This window comes from Calypte anna, chromosome 3, assembly GCF_003957555.1.
Source record: "Calypte anna isolate BGI_N300 chromosome 3, bCalAnn1_v1.p, whole genome shotgun sequence".
Taxonomy (NCBI): Eukaryota; Metazoa; Chordata; class Aves; order Apodiformes; family Trochilidae; genus Calypte; species Calypte anna.
Window position 1 is genome coordinate 111687293 of NC_044246.1, and position 19347 is coordinate 111706639.

General features: G+C 43.9%; 1 protein-coding gene across 1 annotated transcript in view; it reads right to left on the minus strand.

Annotated features, from left to right (window-relative positions):
• PKHD1 (PKHD1 ciliary IPT domain containing fibrocystin/polyductin) overlaps window positions 1-19347 on the minus strand; it is a 272533-nt gene that overhangs the window by 174265 nt on the left and 78921 nt on the right. The window contains exon 36 of the mRNA XM_030448416.1: window positions 3641-3791. Within this exon, the coding sequence (XP_030304276.1) occupies window positions 3641-3791 (151 nt within the window). The remainder of the gene's footprint in view (window positions 1-3640; window positions 3792-19347) is intronic.

A 19347-nucleotide genomic window follows, 5' to 3' on the forward strand; every position in this document is an offset into this window, starting at 1 on the left:
GATGCTGCTGAGCAATCATGGCAATGAGCAGGACCCAGCTGCCTAATCCCATTTCTCTCTATTCCTTTGGCCTCCAGATCTTCTGTCTAAACAGCCTGGCCACTAACAGAACCACTATATACTTGGCTATACATTAACACAGCCAAATCAGAGTGACTCCAAAGCTGTAGATATAGCTGATTTCCTTGTTAAAATACACTTTAAACAATTTCTACAGTGTTGAAAACATCAAAAGGAGAGATGACAGGGGCAGTAATCAAAATCCTCATGGTGTAATAAAAAAGGGGAGTTGCAAGAAATGGGTCTGTAAACATATGTTGGGTTTGCTGGATACAGCCCCAGAAAAAAGAGCAGTACAGGTTCTTCACAGAGGAGTGGACTCAGTAAAAATGACACCTTTTTGTCATAAAGTCTGTTGGATTTTCAGCTTGTGAGAGCACAAACTCCAATTTAATCCCATTTCCAGCTAAGAAAAACTCTTCAGCTAGGATTGGAAAGGGATGCTTCAATCAAAGCAGGTATCTACACCTGCCTACAGGTTTAATGTTGTGCTCATCTTGCAGTGGGGTAAAAGTTTCTCCTGAAAAAGCTGTCTTCTCCTGAAAAAGCTGTCAGCCCACAGCTTGGACAGGAGCACCCTGTGCTGGGTTAGGAACTGGCTGGAGGGCCGGGCCCAGAGAGTGGTGGTGAACGGGGCTGCATCCAGTTGGCGGCCGGTCACTAGTGGTGTCCCCCAGGGATCAGTGTTGGGCCCAGTTCTGTTCAATATCTTTATCGACGACTTAGACGAAGGGATTGAGTCCATCATCAGCAAATTCGCAGATGACACCAAGCTGGGAGGAAGTGTGGACCAACTCGAAGGCAGGAGGGCTCTGTAGAGGGACCTGGACAGACTAGAGAGCTGGGCCGATTCCAACGGGATGAGGTTCAACAAGGTCAAGTGCCGGGTCCTGCACTTTGGCCACAACAACCCCATGCAGCGCTACAGGCTGGGGACAGAGTGGCTGGAGAGCAGCCAAGCAGAAAGGGACCTGGGAGTCTGCATCGACAAGAAACTGAACATGAGCCAGCAGTGTGCCCAGGTGGCCAAGAAGGCCAATGGCATCCTGGCCTGTATCAAAAACAGCATCACCAGCAGGTCCAGGGAGGTGATTCTTCCCCTGTACTCAGCGCTGGTTAGGCCACACCTCGAGTACTGTGTCCAGTTCTGGGCCCCTCAGTTTAAGAAGGATGTAGAGGTCCTGGAACAGGTCCAAAGGAGGGCAACCAGGCTGGTGAAGGGACTCGAGCACAGGCCCTATGAGGAGAGGCTGAGGGAGCTGGGGCTGTTCAGGCTGAAGAAGAGGAGGCTCAGGGGAGACCTCATTGCTGTCTACAACTACCTGAAAGGAGGCTGTAGCGAGGTGGGAACTGGACTCTTTTCACAGACGACCTTCAACAAGACAAGAGGACACAGTCTTAAGTTGTGCCAGGGGAGGTTTAGGTTAGATATTAGAAAGAATTTCTTCATGGAGAGGGTGATTAGGCTATGGAATGGACTGCCCGGTGAGGTGGTAGATTCTCCGTCCCTGGAGACATTTAAAAAAAGTCTGGATGTGGCACTCAGTGCCATGGTCTAGCAACTGCTCCGGTGGGTCAAGGGTTGGACTTGATGATCTCTGAGGTCCCTTCCAACCCGGCTAATTCTATGATTCTATGAAACTTGGCAATTATTTATTTGCCATGTTCACAGGCTCTGTAGTTGCCACTCTACAGGGAACACCTGTGATTCATCTTAAGATGGTATTTGAGATGAACAAGTCTTTGGTGGTGTGTGTTTCTATCAATACAGGAGCCTAAACACCTCCTCTGTGCTGGAAAACTTAAAGAAAGGGAAAACTGGGAAAGATTAATCCAGATCAGAGTGGATCTCAGCATTTCTTGACTCCAAATCCAGCCAAGGATAAACAGCAGCACCCATGGAAGTGGGGGTGGATGCAAGAAGGAAACTTCAGCAAAGATGAAGCTCAGCTAAACAATTACCATGTAGGTCTCTGCTTCTAAACTATCTGGTCCCTATGTTTGGCAGGTAGCAACACAGAAAATAATAGCATCTAAAATATTTTATTGCTGCTTTCCAACTCAATCTACAAAATAAACCAAGCTTCTTGGGCCATGTGATAAAGGGGAGACATCTGAGTGTTAGATGAGCTGAAGCCATAAAACTACTGCTCCAAACTTCATTAAATTCAGTCAGACCTCTGCTTGCTTCCTGATTCATAGATCAAATGAACCCACAGTTTATAGGGTTTCCACTGGAATACAGAGCCCCAATTCTTCACAAAGTCAGAGACTGTGCTCCCAAACCCTCATCTGGATTTGTACTCAAATGCCTCAGAGATCTGGGGCTCCAACCTCCCTCCTCTGCTATATCTGATAATAATCACAATGGAGCTAAAGAAGAATCTCACATCACCCAGATTTAGGATTCTCATTAGGGAAGAGAAGGAGGAAAATTATACTAGAACATTTCACAATTTTTCAGCCTTGCATACTTTTTTTTTTCTTTTAAATAAAACAATAAAAACCCCAGCAAAACAACAACAACTGCCTGGGGTTGCAGTTCTTGAGAACCTCTGAACTGACACTGAGCAAGTTCAATCTTCTTTTTTTTTTTTTAATCTTCTCACAATAGGAATAAACTTGCAAAGTTTTTTCTTGATAGAATGATTATTCAAAATTAGATTTAAATACAATCAGCAAATGCTTGTGTTTCATCATCATCTCAACGAAAAACAATAGTGCTTTGAACTTGTTTTAATAGAACATCATTCCTACCTGCAAAAAATCTATTATATCTCTTATAATATATATATTATATATATAATATATTATATCTATATATATAAGCCTTATATTTTTCTTCAGCTCCATTTCAGCAGGGACTTCCCTATAGGCTGAATATGGACTATTTCACCAGAACAACTTATTCACTTCATATCAAGCCTGTGCACCAGAGTTTTCACAACCAGGGTCTCATTTCTAGGAAGGAATATTTCTTGCACTAAATGCTATGTAATTTTAATTCTTATTTTAACACCCACAGAGATACACCTCCTGACATCCTGAATCTACCTCAGGGTACATGAACCAGTCAAACCCAGTGTTTTCCCCCCCCCAGCCCAGTCATTGTGCTTGGTTATTTACTTTCCCCCAGCCATACTGTAGGATCTTGCATTATTTATTACACTTGGTAGCTGTGGCCTGTAATTCTGTAACATCATTAATTTTGTAAAGCCTTCTTGCTTTGCCTCAAAAGATGCCAAACAAAACAGAGCTGATTATTGTCATCAGTGCTGCCACTGTCACTTAAAAGCCACTCAGGACAGCAGAGCTTGGAGTATCTGGGGGAAAAGAGAAAAAAAGCAACAAAACCTTCCTACTTGTCTGGTTATTACTCCTCAAACAGCACAAACGGTGCCTTCTGCATACATAATATTTAATAATAATAATTAAATGCTTTCCCCCATCCTCTTGTATCAAGCAGGCTCAGCTTGCCTGACCAGGTGTCTCTTTCCCTGGAAAGGGAAGATCACGGCTATGAAAAGCTCCAGTTTCGGAGAAACAAGAGCACTGACACCCCCCATCCCTTTCTGCAGACCTTTGAGATGCAGCAGGTTGAGGTTGGTGGTGATGGTCCCCAGCAGCAGGGTTCTGCCTTCTTCTATCGTGACGTTATCGCCATCTCGCGGCTGGTGGCCCGCAGGCCAGCTGGAGTCCTGGTCCCAGCGACCACAAAAGTGGAGTCCAAGCTGGGGGAAAAAAGAAAAAAAAAAAAAAGGAGGAAAAAAAAAAGACCAAGGAAAAAAAAGGGAAAAAAAGGAAAAAAAAAAGGAAAAAAGATAAAAAGAAAAAAAAAAAAAAAAGATAAAAAGGCAAAAGAGGAAAAAAAAGGGAAAAGGGGAAAAAGAAAGAAGAAAAAAAAAAAGAAAAAGAAAATTAAAAACCAAGAAGAAGAAAAAAAGAAAAAAAGGGAAAAAAGGGAAAAAGATAAAAAGAAAAAAGAAAAAAAAAAGAAGAAAAAATGGCAAAAAAGGAAAAAAAAGGGAAAAGGGGAAAAAGAAGAAGAAAAAAAAAAGAAAAAGAAAATAAAAAACCAAGAAGAAGAAAAAAAGAAAAAAAGGGAAAAAAGGGAAAAAGATAAAAAGAAAAAAGAAAAAAAAAAAGAAGATAAAAAGGCAAAAAGAAAAAAAAGGGAAAAGGGGAAAAAAAAAAAAAAAAAAAAAAGAAAAAGAAAATAAAAAACCAAGAAGAAGAAAAAAAGAAAAAAAGGGAAAAAAGAAAAAAAGATAAAAAGATAAAAATAAAAAAAGAAGATAAAAAGACAAAAAAAGGAAAAAAAAGGGAAAAGGGGAAAAAGAAGAAGAAAAAAAAAAGAAGAAAAAGAAAATTAAAAACCAAGAAGAAGAAAAAAAGAAAAAAAGGGAAAAAAGGAAAAAAGATAAAAAGATAAAAATAAAAAAAAGAAAATAAAAAGGCAAAAAAGGAAAAAAGGGAAAAAGGGGGGAAAAAAGAAGAAAAAAAAAAAAGAAAAAAAGAAAATTAAAAAAAAGCCAAGGTTGCTGAGAGTGCAGCAGTTGAGATGCCAACACCTTCAGCTACTTTCTGGGGGCAGGACCCCACAGAGAGCAAATGTCTGGAGGCACCTTGGGGTTAGAGAGGTTCTGAGCCTTCAGGAATGAGGATCATAATTTGGGGGTTGCCTCTGATTCTGCACAGGATAACAAGGGGCTTGCTGTAGGTCTGGCTGCAGAAGGGCTGCAGGTTTCCTGGTGTGTGTCTCTCTCTGCCTCCCAAAAAGCAGAACTGCATGGTAATTCCTGGCAATAGCAGGAAAACAGCCTAAAGAGCTCGGAATTAAAACATCCTGCAAGGTGGGCAACAGTTTGGGTTTAAAAGGCTCTCCTGCCACTCATGCACATTAAGAGACATTCCTTCTTTCTAATTCTTTTTTAGACTCCTCCATATATTTATCTCCTCTCTTCTGATGCTGATCAGTTCCAAATTTAGCTCTGATTACCTGGAAAACAGCAAACAGCCTGGCTCATGATGAGCAATGCCCCATTAACACCTGCCTGTTCCTTGGCATGGTTCCTCCTCACCTCTAAACTTGAAGCACACGATTTGCAGTGCAGGTTTGACTGATTTCTTCAGGAATGTCTGCATGGTTTTGCAGGGACATCTGTGCACAGATGTGGACACGGGCACCCAGAGCCAATTAGTTTGGGCTCACACAGAAGAACAGTCTCAACTTATCTGATAAAGGAGTGAAAACCAGACATGGAAATGTGTGGTCCTCACCAGGTTGTGCTAATCCCAGACAGCAGTGGAAAGAATAAATTCAGAATGAAGGACAAAATCTTGTTACACCACTTTTAATCACAGCACTTTGTGTGGTTTAAAGCTTTAGGTCTGGAGCTACAGCTTAGGTGAGCCAGTACTGGGGGTGTTATTATAGTTGTTCTTTTATATAGTTATTCATTTGACTGGATCAGCTGGAAGGCAGGAGGGCTCTGCAGAGGGACCTGGGCAGACTGGAGAGTTGGGCTGATTCCAACGGGATGAGGTTCAACAAGGCCAAGTGCCGGGTCCTGCACTTTGGCCACAACAACCCCATGGGGAGCTCCAGACTGGGCACAGAGTGGCAGAAAGGGACCTGGGAGTCTGGATTGCCAGGAAGCTGAACAGGAGCTAGCAGTGTGCCCAGGTAGCCAAGAAGGCCAATGGCATCCTGGGCTGTGTCAGGAACAGCGTGGCCAGCAGGTCCAGGGAAGGGATTCTGCCCCTGTGCTCAGCCCTGGGGAGGCCACAGCTTGAGTCCTGTGTCCAGTTCTGGGCCCTTCAGCTCAGGCAGGAGATTGAGGTGCTGGAGCAGGTCCAGAGAAGAGCAAGGAGGCTGTGAAGGGATCTAGCACAAGTCCTGTGAGGAAGGGCTGAGGGAGCTGGGGGTGTTGAGGCTGGAGAAGAGGAGGCTCAGGGGAGACCTCATCACCCTCTCCAACTCCCTGAAAAGAGCTTGGAGCCAGGGTGGGGTTGGGTTCTGCTCCCAGGCAGCTCTCAGTCAGACAAGAGGCCATGGGCTTAAGATGTGCCAGGGGAGGTTTAGGTTGGATATTAGGAAGAATTTATTTCTGGAGAGGGTGATCAGGCATTGGAATGGGCTGCCCAGGGAGGGGGTGGATTCTCCATCCCTGGAGGTTTTTAAGAAGAGCCTGGATGTGGCACTGAGTGCCATGGTCTAGCAACCGCAACAGTGGTTCAAGGGTTGAACTCGATGATCTCTGAGGTCCCTTCCAACCCAGCCAATTCTATGATTCTATGATTCTATGACTGAATTAAAACACACACAGTGAAAACATGTCAGAGGGAGTGAATCACTTCACCATTGCAGAGATCAACTTCACATCTGTACAAAACTGGTACAGGGAGAACACAATTTTCCCATTGTTGCTGAGTGTAATAGGACAAGCTTCATCTTCATTATTTGCAAGCATATATTTATATATTTCAGAAATTTAGGACAAAATTCCAGCTAAAAAGATATATATCTTTATCTACTGTCTCCTCAGAGAGAGTTACTCTTCACTGATAGCCCTGCAAGCCAGATTATATACAATATACAAGATCATCCAATAGATTCACTCAAAAAAAGTTAATTAAACTCATTTCTATCTCAGGGCAGGGGACAGAGGAGGGTACAGTCCATGGGAAGTCAGACACTTCCCAGATACACTGCTTATCAAGCCAACTGTAGCACAAAAAATACAAATTCCATCAAATCCTGTCTGGCACAACCTCAACCAAGGCTGCCAGCAAAACACTTTACTCAGCAGATTTGTTAAATGGATTGAAGTCACTCTGATGTCACTATAACCCTCTGAAGTCATGGAATCATGGAATAACTTGGATTCCAAGGGTGCTCTAAAGGGAACCCTCCAGTTAACTCTAGTGGGAAAACAACATAAGGAACACACCAGGCTGATCTTCCTGCTAGCATCAAAAATGCAGTAAATTGTGTATGGAGGTCTTGCAAGTGTTAAGAAAAATAAACTCTTATTCTGAATTTGACTACTTTTTCAAAAGGATCCCCCTTTCTTGCTAGAAAACACTCTAGTTCTCAATTTAAGGTTCCCTCTGATTAAGTTATTCCTGCTGCACTTCTGTTGTCACCTCTGGGAAGACTCTTTCCCCTTTCAGTTCCACCAGCACCATCTGGCATAAAAGCCAGAGCCTAGATAGCAGAGTAATAAGGCACAAGAACTGGTTGAAAGCACCTGAGAAACTGACAACTATTGACCAGCTGAAAAATGTAATGCAGAAAATCTACAAATATGCTAAAAGCTGCATTCTGGGATTTAGATGATACTTGTGCCCACAGGAAGTCCCTACTCTATCGACCTAAGCAAAGACAGATTTTATTGGTTAAACACAAGTTTGTGCTACCCAAGAATTATTACAGGGGCAGAAAATTACTTGGCCAAGGTCATAAAAATCTCTGTTATTTCACCCAGTCTGGAACTAAAGGTTTCCAGTGAGATGTCTGGTTTCATCCACAGCCATGTGCGTGTGCATCATTGGTTGGTGATTTGTTTAAATATTTTTTTAATAAAATTAGACAGTCTAATACCAGCTAACAACACAAGACCAAGAGATATTTACTTGTACCATTCTTATATTATCATGAAGATAATAAATCTAAAGAATCTATGAAATAAGAATCTCTGAAGGGAGAAAAAAGAGTTTGCTTAAGTAAAGTACCTTAAATTACCACAGTGCAGAGGAATTTACAGGGGGGGTTGGAGGGAAAGCAGCTCTGCAGGAATACAGGAAAGCCACTGAACTGATTAAGGAAAATGAGACAGTAGTAGTAGACTTGGTGACCTTTCCCTTGCAGTCCTACACACTTGTCTAAGATGAAAAAGCATCTCCGTAAGATCTTTGCAAGAAGATGTGAGCTGCCTGGACATTGTTCATCTCTCTCTGCTTCCTAGGAGAAAAACCCAGTGCAATCTCCAGCTGCAAGGGCCTTGAGAAGTTCCTTTGATGGATGGTGGTGGTTCTGTCTCATCCCTGTTAAGCAGCCCATGGTAAAATAAAGTGGAATAAAAGATTTACAGACTGATTGCACACCTCTGTTAGCCTGGATGCCTTGTCTAGCTGCCCTGTTATCAATATGGGACAGGCTGGAGCCCACACTGACCCTGCAGACACCATATGATACCATCCCTGCATGGGGGGCTTTGCTGAGGTTGCTTTTACATCCACTGGAATGGATCAACTCGGTTGAGACCCCAAAGGAAAAGCTGTGAGAGAGACATCTCAGCTCTTGAAGGGTTTTATGGCCATGTCCAAGACACCTCCACCATGCAGAGACTCCAACTCCTTTCCTTCTGCCTACAGCCAAGCAGGTTAAGAACATCTCACACCCTCCTTGACTTTTCATATAAGAAAAACCTTTTTTTTTCTTTTTTTTTCTTTTTTCCCTGCTTGGTACCCAGTGTTTGACCTACAGCCTTTAAATTAAACACTTCTCAGTACGACTAAAGAGCAGCATCAGCAGCTGCAAGTGCCAGGGTCATGGCTGAGTGTCCATCCCATGTGTGCTGTTGGATGAACCAGAAGAAACCAGAAGAAAGTTATTTGGATACAGGCTTTTTCCTCCAGAACTTTTTCCAGCTTCAGCACAGGACACAACAAATGGTAGGAGCTTGAGAGTCAGGATGGGGGGAAGAGGAGTTGGCATAAAACAAGCCTTGAATGATGAAGCTGGAGCTGGCTGATGTCTTTACACTCCTACTCCAGCAGATACCAGACAGCTGGAGGGATAACTTGAAAAAAAACAGGGCTTATGAGACCACAACATTCCTGCATCCATCTGTGACACCCTCAGTGCTCACACCTGACCATGGCCAACTTCAACTAAGTTTTGCAGAAGGAGGGAAACAACAAAGGTGCTGTGTTTCTGCAAGGTTCATAAAAAGCAGGAGCTAGATTGAGGCCAAAAAGTCTTCATACACAGAATCCTAGACTGGTTTGAGTTAGAAGAAAACTCAAGTATCATCTGGTTCCAACTCCCCTGCAGTCAGGGACACCTCCCTCTACACCAGGTTGCTCCAAATTCCACCCAACCTTCAGCATTTCCAGAGTAGGAGCCACTACAGATTCTCTGGACAACCTGGACCAGGTTCTCACCACCTTCACAGTAACATTTCCTAATATCTATAAATTTCCCCTCTTGCATCTTGAATCCTTTCCCCAGCATCCCATCACTCCATGCCCTGGTTAAAACTCCCTCCCCAGTTTTTCTATAGACCCTTCAGGGACTGAAAGCTCCAGGTCTCCCCAGAGCCTTCTTTTCTCCAGGCTGAACAACCCCAACTCTCTCAGCCTGTGTTCCCCAAGGATGCAAGTACAGCATGAACTCAGCACCTTAAATGGTCACCAGATTTTTGATGGATGTGACCCCACATCAGACACCCAGGGGAAACCCTCCCTTGCAACATTTCTTATTTTGAACCCAGTGAAGCAGAGGACACAAACTCAGTAGAGAACCAAACCTGGGCAAAATCCCAGGTGGGTGAGAAATCCCTGGGTATCCCTAGGGAGGTATTTGTTCTTCCTGGTATAGCAAAGAACAAAAGGATCAGGGAGGAGATCCATCTTCCCCTCTCTGACATCCACCTGGCAAGTTTCATGCACAACTTATTTCAAGCCCACACCTTGTGTACCAAGCCCAGAGTCTGTGTATAACACAGATTAATTTGGGGGCTTATCCACTCCTTCCCCATTACAGCTCCAAATGAATGAATAAATTATATAAACATAAAATAATGTTTTACTAGCACACAATAAAAGATGTGCAGGCTCCTTGTAATTCAGCACACTAATCCCTTCCTCCCACCTCTTTTTTTTTTTTTTTCTTCCATTTTCAGGAAGATTTCTTTCTATTTTATGTTTTTAGCTGCTACTGTTATCAGCTTGCCTGGGGTTGCCTTTATGTCAGCCTTTGGGGACATGAACTCTCAGTATCAGTTTCTCAGCTTCTTCCTGCAACTACCAGGGCTCAGAAGAGGCAGCAGCAACTGCAGCAAATTAATAAATAGCAGGAAATTAATAAATAAATAACTCACATTCCCACTCAGGCTGGCAAACAAGTGACAAAGCCAAGAGACTCTTTGGGAGACCACTCCTTCAATATTTGGTCTAAAATTTTTGCAAATCATTGTGCCAACATGATAGATGTTTATCTGGTGATTTTTTTAACTCCCTCTTCCCCAAAATCATAGAATCATAGAATCATAGAATTGGCTGGGTTGGAAGGGACCTCAGAGACCATCAAGTCCAACCCTTGAGCCACTACTGCTGCAGTTCCCAGCCCATGGCACTGAGTGCCACATCCAGTCTCTTTTGAAATATCTCCAGGGATGGAGAATCCACTACTTCCCTGGGCAGCCCATTCCAATGTCTGATCTCCCTCTCCATAAAGAATTTCTTCCTAATATCTAACCAAAACCTCCCCTGGCACAACTTGAGACCCTGCCCTCTTGTCTTGCTGAGAGTTGCCTGGGAAAAGAGCCCAACCCCCCTCTGGCTCCAACCTCCTTTCAGGGAGTTGGAGAGAGTGATGAGGTCTCCCCTGAGCCTCCTCTTCTCCAGCCTCAACACCCCCAGCTCCCTCAGCCTCTCCTCATAGGATCTGTGCTTGAATCCCTTCACCAGCCCAGTTGCCCTCATTTGGACCTGCTCCAGGACCTCAATATCTTTCCTAAACTGAGGAGCCCAGAACTGGACACAGGTCTCAAGTTGTGGCCTCCCCAGGGCTGAGCACAGGGGCAGAATCCCTTCCCTGGGCCTGCTGGCCACACTGTTCCTGACACAGCCCAGGATGCCATTGGCCTTCTTGGCCACCTGGGCACACTGCTGGCTCCTGTTCAGCTTCCTGGATTGGGCTCAAAAGGGTTTGAGAAACTCCTGGTTTAGACACAGATCAGACACTTTGTGACAACTTCACCATTTCTTTGGTATGTGGGTTTTGTTTTTTTTTCTTTTTAGAGCAGAGTGATGAAAAAGAAGACTGCAACAACCATTGCAGACACAAAGACAAGAGCCCTCATCCTCTCATCAGAAAAAACAACGAAGTAGGGAGCTCCAGGGAAGTTGGGAAGGGACTTTCAATCCCTTGTAGCAGTAGGACATGGGGGAATGGTTTCAAACAGAAAGAGGGGAGATTGAGATGAGATTTGAGGATGAAATTCATTGTTGTGATCGTGGTGAGACCCTGACCCAGCTTGCCTGGGAAATTCTAGTTGCACCCACCCTAGAAAATTCTAGTTGCACCCATCCTGGATGTGCTGAAGGCCAGGTTGGATGGGACTTGGAGAGACCTGGTCTAGTGGGAGGTGTCCCTGCCCATGCAGGGGTGTGGAACCAGCTGATATTTAAGGTCCATTCCAACCCAAACCTCTCTATGATTCTAAAGTGTGCTTATTCTGGCACAAACAAGCTAAGGTTTCACACACTGCAGAGCCTGACAGCCACAAGGCAGCCTTTCCCTTGGTGCTGACAGATTGCCATTTAACCAGCAAGTACAGCAAGCAAGTGTTCCTGTCCTCAGTCACCACGGAGAGACAAGGTTAACATTTGAAGTGATGGAGTAGAGCATATATTTCCCCATGCCATAGACCCAGGACTCCATGCCACGTTTGCAAACACTTTAATTTCAGTGATGGATACAGAGAGCTCACTTTCCAGGCTGTGAACTCTTGACAGCTCCTCAGTTTAATACATCAGGAAAAGATTTACACCTCTCACCCAGCCCCTCTCCACCTGAAGGGAAGAAAAACGTGTGTTTGGAGGAGACAAAAGAGGAGGGGAGGTGTTTTGTTACAGTAGATGTCTTTCACAAGGAAGTATTTTCAGCCATCTGCTCTAATTATTCCTCCTGTATTGGCCACCATCTTCATGCAATAATAGAAATAATTATCTCCTCGAGGGCAAAAAAAAACAAAAAAAATTACAGAAACAAACAAAAGTTGATTATTTTTAGCTCCTAGGGAAAAAAAGAAACAACAAGCTACTTCTTAATGAAGGAGCAATTAGGAAGGTGGGTAGAACATCTATAATTAAAACAGACAAATTGATACAGGCTCCTCCTTCCTACACATACTTGAAAGGGATGCAAATGAATGTTTTTTGTTCCAGTCAGTGGAATTAGCACTTAAAATGCTGCCCAGTGCCTTCAGAAGCTGAACCTGTGTCTTGGCATCATTCCCTGCCTCTCCTGCTTGTAGGGCCCCTGACCCACTACCAAATTAACTGAGAAATGCTCACTACAGCTGTGAAGTTCCAGAATTTCAACTGGCCTGGGTAAGGCTTCCTCTGTGTAACCAGCAAGCCTGACACAAACACCACAGGACACTTTTCACCCTGCTGATGTAAGAACTATATGCACGGCATCAGTCAGTGTAACACCAAAAAAAATGTCTTTTTTTTCCTATAGAAACCAAAACCCAAAACCAAAGGAGGATTTTTACAAGCACCTTTTTACGACCAACAGGGTATAAGAATTTTTCTAGCAGAGAAAATGAAGGCACCTACACAGCTTCATGGGAAAGATGGAATAAGATCATCCCAAAGAGGACAGAAAATACTTTATGTTGGACAAAACTGAGCACAAGCAGCAAGGAAAAGTATTCTCTCTACCAACAGCACAGTGCAACAGCTTATTTTGAAGACAAATATGTGGATTAAGACTTTAGAAATCCATAGAATTTACTTGGCTGTGCTATGAAATCAAAGAATGGGCAAACTGAAGGTGATCAAGGCTAAGAGTGAAGGCAGAAGTTCCAAATGTGGTGGATGTGGTACTTAGGGGCATGTTTTAATAAAGGACTGGGCAGTGCTGGGTTAGGGGATGGACTTGATGGTCTTAAAAGAACTTTTCCACCAAAATAGTTCTATCATTTTATCTGATGCTCACTACAGGAGCAGAGCAAACAAGCAGCAGCTGGCAGGGATGAGCTGCAAACCAAGACACTGTGAACCATCCTCTACACCAAGCAATTTCCCTCCCATTCCAAAAAAGGCCAGTTTTCACTCTGGAAAAGAAAACAAGAGAGAGATTTAGGACTTGCCAGTTTTTGCAGTGCTTCTCCTGCCCATGCAGCACTTTTAGAGAAGCTGCATTCAACATTAGAATATCTTGTATTGATTTTCTTTGGAAACCAGGAGTGCCACAGCAGCCTGGTGACTCTTGCAACAAGTCGATTAAAGAATGGGGACTTGATTCATGTGCACTTCATGACAATATTTCAATTTTGACATTGATTGAGGCATTTCATAAAATCATCAGATTGTTTAGGTTGGAAGGAATCTTAAAAATCATCTGGCTCCAACCCTGCTGCCATGGAGCTCCTTTACAAGGATCTTTCTATGTTGGACATAAAGGAGTAGAAAGTTGAAAGGAGAACCTCTGGAAAAGTTTGCAATGGGCAGTCTACTTCCATACTCTTAGTAAAAGCACCACATTCACTGCTATAATTTCTATTTAATCTGTTTCCATTTGGAAAGTCCTTTGAGAGGAGAAAATGTAAAAACTCAGAGTGGGTTTCAACTTCTTAAATTTCTCCCAGCCTTCCCTCAAAGGATAGACAGCTTCTTGGCTCCATCAGCTTCAGATTGGGAGAAATTTCTCACCTAGGTTCAGTTCCATCTGATGATGATCCTAAAAATAACATTATCTGACCAGTGAGGCCCTTTTTCTCTGGGTGCCAATGTTAAGATAGTCCATTTAACAATGGGTTATAGAGTAGAAGTTTTCAGGTACTGGTACAAACTGTGCAAACAGTGTGGAAAGGAGGGCATCTAAGATGGCGAAGGGACTTAAGCACATATCCTGTGAAGAGAGGCTGAGGGAGCTGGGGGTGTTGAGGCTGGAGAAGAGGAGGCTCAGGGGAGACCTCATCACTCCCTACAACTCCCTGAAAGGAGGTTGGAGCCAGGGGGGGGTTGGGCTCTTTTCCCAGGCAACTCTCAGCAAGACAAGAGGGCAGGGTCTCAAGTTGTGCCAGGGGAGGTTTAGGTTGGAGATTAGAAAGAATTTCTTTCTGGAGAGGGTGATCAGGCATTGGAATGGGCTGCCCAGGGAAGTAGTGGATTCTCCGTGTCTGGAGATATTTAAAAAGAGACTGGATGTGGCACTGAGTGCCATGGTCTAGCAACTGCAATGGCAGTGGATGAAGGGTTGGACTTGATGATCTCTGAGGTCCCTTCCAACCCAGTCAATTCTATGATTCTATAAAAATTTTACTAACAACCCAAAGGCACAGAACAAAGTTCCCCTCAAATTCTTGTCATGGCAGAGACCAACCCAAGATCAAGTGAGCAGATCCTGGTCACCAAACTGCAACAAAAGTAGATGGAAAATGGGACTGCTGACTGAAATTTCTGAAAGAAATGGGAAAAGGAATGGAAGTGCTTGATCATAAATCAAAAAAGAATTAACCTTGCACACTTCAGACAACAGAAGACAGATATCTAGAGAATGGGGCAAAAGAAGGAAGCTTTCCTGCCAAAAGACATCCCTTAGAAGCCTGAAAGCAAAAAATAAGGTTAAAAATGAGCAGAATGCTTCTGACTATCCATGCATTGGGAGTCTGGAACAGCTTTCCAGAGGGAATAAGACACCAAGCTGGCTTTTCCCATATGAATTGGGACACTTGGTGTGGCTGCTTGTGATAAAGCAAGCCTGACATATAAGCCAACAAACTTTCCAAGGCCACAAGATGGTATTTTTATGACCATCTGCATCGTTTGCTGCTATGAAATTTCTCTGGATCCTTTACCCCAGCTTTAAAATATAGGTGGAATTACCCAACCTAAAAAAGCCACATAGCAGCTCTGTTGTTAATAACTCCCATAAGCATTGATACAGCAAGGACCAGGGCTGGGCACGAGGCTGGACATGTGGTACACTATCCAATTCCTCTATTTCTAATTGAACTGCTTAAAAGGATTAATTTCCTTCTTTCCCTTTTTTTCCTTTTTTTTTTTTTTTTCTTTTCTAATTTTAGCTATCCTGCAGGAACCTTTCCCACTCTTGCTGAGTTGCACAGGCACAAGAAGGGAAGAATCTGGCTGGGTATGTTCTCTCCAGACCTGATGAATGACCCTAGTCTCTCTCCAACTATTACAGGATAAATCTGTTTACACACAAAAAATTGACCTGGGCTGGTGAGGTGGGACTGGAACCAGGAAACTGGCACGTCCCAGAGGTAAAAATGCATTTACAGCCAACAGCATTAGTAACTCAAGACCATAAACAAGCCACACCATCATTAATTACTCAGACAGGGGCAGCCACAAAAGCAGTGAGAAGACCCAAAAGCCAACTGTAAATAGTTCATCTAGCTGATTAGTTCAGAAAAAAAATGAATGGGCAGTTTTGGAGGTCAGAGCCCGTGGCACAAGTCAGTCTCAGGCCAATTTGCAACTGGACAATGGCATGAGAAACAACTCAATTCCTGCTTAAAAAAAAAAAAAAAAAAAAAAATCCCAAGCAACTAAGCCAACAAAACCCCTCAAAAACAACCACCAAAAAAATAAAAAGAAAGCTTTTCCAGCAGGGGAGTAATCACTGCAATTTTCAAGCACAGAAGGTAAGGCTCTTTGCACCAGAGGTATTTAATTAAGGACATGGAGTATTAGTTAGATCTAATGGGGCTTTCATAGGGAGGGCACTGAGAAGACAACACTGTCAGGAGGTGCATGTCCCAGATATAGCAAAAATCAGCTACTCACAGGCAGCAAAAATCACCCAAAATACGAAGTAACAGGGGGAGATAGAAGCAGCATTAAGTTACTCCATAATTAAACAAGCCATGAGACCATTGGGAAGATCCACTCCTACTCATCACACTCACATGAGTCCTAAAATGGTTTTCTTGGGTTTTTTGTTGTCTTTTGAGGGTTATGGTGAGAGGTCAATCCTAGAATCCGAAATCTCAGCTTCAAAGATTAAGGGAAACACCCTGGAAGCAGTGGAAATGTCTTGGAGCACATGAGGAACCCTGTTTTACAAAATGGGATTTTTCTCTGCAGTAACTCACTGCTAATTCACAAGAATCTTCCTAATGTTCATTTATGGCCTGATATTCAGACACAGTTTACTTCAGTGAAAACTATCCCAGTGCAGAGTTTAATCCCAAGCCCAACTTGCATGAAAATCCTGGGTATGTAAAGTCACTCAGCAATTCCATGCAATCTTCCAGCTCAGATACAACATGACTTTTTTGGTTTTCCCTTTCCAGAGCACAGTTAAAGGGCACCCATAATTTACACATCTCTCTAATCCAGTGATTTCTCAAAGGATGAAGGCCTCTGAGACAAATTAAAAATGGCAATTTAATGGAAATGAGAAAATTGCAACATCAAGTTGTTTACACAAGCAGAATAACCAAGCCTGGTGACTCTGCTGGCCTTTGCAGTATGCACTGTGCAAATACTGTCTCACAGCTGAATGATCTTGACTTACTTTGACTAATCTGAGTGCAAATATCACTGATCCGAAGATTAGTTTAACAATTTTCCAACCACTTGCAGGAAAAGAAATCAAATTACGTGCCTATGTGTCAGCAAGAAGGATTTCTGAAGGAGAGCTACAGTCAATGGGGCAAGAAGAAGGACTCTGCCTCAACAGTGTCAGAGATCTCAGGAGGATGGGGTTTTAACTCAGGCAGGAGAAAAAAAAAAACAAAAAACCTTGTGAAAGAACTAAAGTGGCTGTGAGAGCTCAGAGCACTGGTGTGGGATCCAGCCCCTGACTTTCACACAGGTCCTGGGGGAACACAGAGAATTCAACCGAATTGATGCACAGACCAATTCCCCTGGAAATCTGGTTTCATAAAATCAAAAAATGGTTTGGGATCTTAAAGCTCATCCAGTTCCAACCTCCCTGCATGGGCAGGGACACCTCCCACAGCCCAGGGTGCTCCAAGCCCCATCCAACCTGGGCTGAGACACTGCCAGGGATGGGGCAGCCACAGCTTCTCTGGGAAACCTGGGCCAGGGGCTCAGCACCCTCAGAGCATAGAATTTCTTCCACATGCCTAACCTAAATCTCCCCTCTTTCAACTTGGAACTGTTCCCCCTCATCCTATTGCTACCAGACCTGGTCAAAAATCCATCTCCATGTTCTCAAGGGGTTAGCATTAACAGGAAAAGACTGAAAAGTGCTTTAAAGAGGGATATTGCTACATGTAGGCAACAACTCTGTGTGTCCTCTGCACAAAATGAAGCACACAGCCAGCACACCCACATAATGCAAGGAAAACTATGAGATTGTCAGATATGCATCCAAGTCTATTCAGACAAAGCAGCAGGGCCATTTAGGTGCTCTAGTTGGCCATGTTCCCTTATTTCTTCTACTACAATATTTTTCCCTCTTTCATTAAAAGGTTCAGGCACATCCTGAAAATTAATTCATTGTCATCACAGGATTGCTCCACTGAAACCTCTATCACCACTGAGAAGGTGTTAAGCAGCACCCAACTGAAAGGTGAGAAGCTTTCTAAGTGCTGCTCTTGTCCCATCACCAGGTTATCCTCTTTCTCAAACACATAGGATGACACTTGCTCAGCTCCTTGCACCCACAGGGCCCCAGAATATGATTGAAGAATCAACCTGCTAAGCAACCTGGAAGCTGGAATATTTATTTTCTTGGAGGAAAACTGATGTGCTTGCTGATACCTTGTGTAGCAGGAGGGCATTGCTCCATTATCCCACAAGGAAAACTCAGAGCTGACTGCACCATTCTACTGAATCACTGCAGCAGCTTCCCCAAAACATTTTACCTGTTCATTTTCAGCTGTTTGAAATGCATTTTTAAAGCAAACATCACCTTTGAGAGGGAGGACCTGAACAGGCACAAGTAAATATCTGGGGACTACACAGTTTTTCTGCTTCCCAGGGTAGGATCTGATGCCAACCAGCAATGTCAGAAGTTACAACTCTGAGAAATCTGCAGCCTTGCTCCAGTGCAGTTCTCTGCTTGGAAGCAGGGAAGCTACTGAGGTCTTCACACTGAAATCCTCCTCAGCCCTGAGAGCCAGGTTCTGCCATCCAGCAGACAAAAAAAAACCAAAAAGCCAGACAGCAATGTTGTGCTCCTGACAGCACAGGAACACAAAGCATCTGGTCAGAAACTGTCCCCTCAGACTGCACCCACAATGCAGGGTTAGGAGCAGGGGTCATGCAGGTGTAAGATAACCAGAAAGGACACAAACTGTTCTCTAAGGTCCATCACAGAATCAGAACCATGGGATAGCTCAGGTTGGAAGGGACCCTAAAGCTCATCCAGTTCCAACCCCTCTGCATGGTCAGGGACACCTCCCACCAGCTCAGGTTGCTCCAAGCCCCATCCAACCTGGGCTGAGACACTGCCAGGGATGGGGCAGCCACAGCTTCTCTGGGAAACCTGGGCCAGGGGCTCAGCACCCTCACAGCAAAGAATTTATTCCTAAAATCTCATCTCAATCTCCCCTCTTGCAGCTTGAAACTCTCTCCTCCTCATCCCATCACCTTTCCTATCACTCTCTCCTCACCCATCCTATGCCCTTCTCTGGGGAGCTTGTCTTCCCTCACTTACGTTGTGCTAATGGGGTGCTGGATTTAGGGCTCCCAGTAATTGGTGAGACTGTCCTGCTCCTGCAGAAATGGGTGGCAGCACCCAGGAGTGCTGGAGGCAGAGCTGGGGGATGGAAACTGAAGGGTAGCACCGGGGAAGCCTGGACCTACCCAGGGCGGGGGGGGAGAGAGAGTTTCACCCTGCATGACTCTTATTTCAGTAATGCAAGCTTTTTTTTAAACAGTTCAGCCTAATCTGCGAGCTTTCAGAGTCCACTTTCAAATGCAAAGCCCTGTTTAGTTTTAGCACATCAACAACATGCTTTCTTAGCCTATCTGTATGCATTATCTACTGCTGTAATGTATCATGTACTGGACTACAGCATCATTACAGGTAAGTGCTCAGGTTTAAATGCAAACATAATTGCATAATGTGGTACAGCCAGGAAGAATAATGCAGGAAATAGAGCCAGCTCCATCTGATAGTGCAATCTGACTGGAACGTCGGCCGTTTGGATCAAACGCACAGCCCAGATGGGGCAACCAAGAATAAAAGTGCTTTGTGGTATCTTTATTGTCATCATCAAAAACACTTATCTGCCAGAAAGGTAAAAAGGTGAAGATGAGACTCTTACAGAAAAGGTCACAGAAGCAATAGGGTAAGGGTGGGTTACTGTGGCTGGGGAG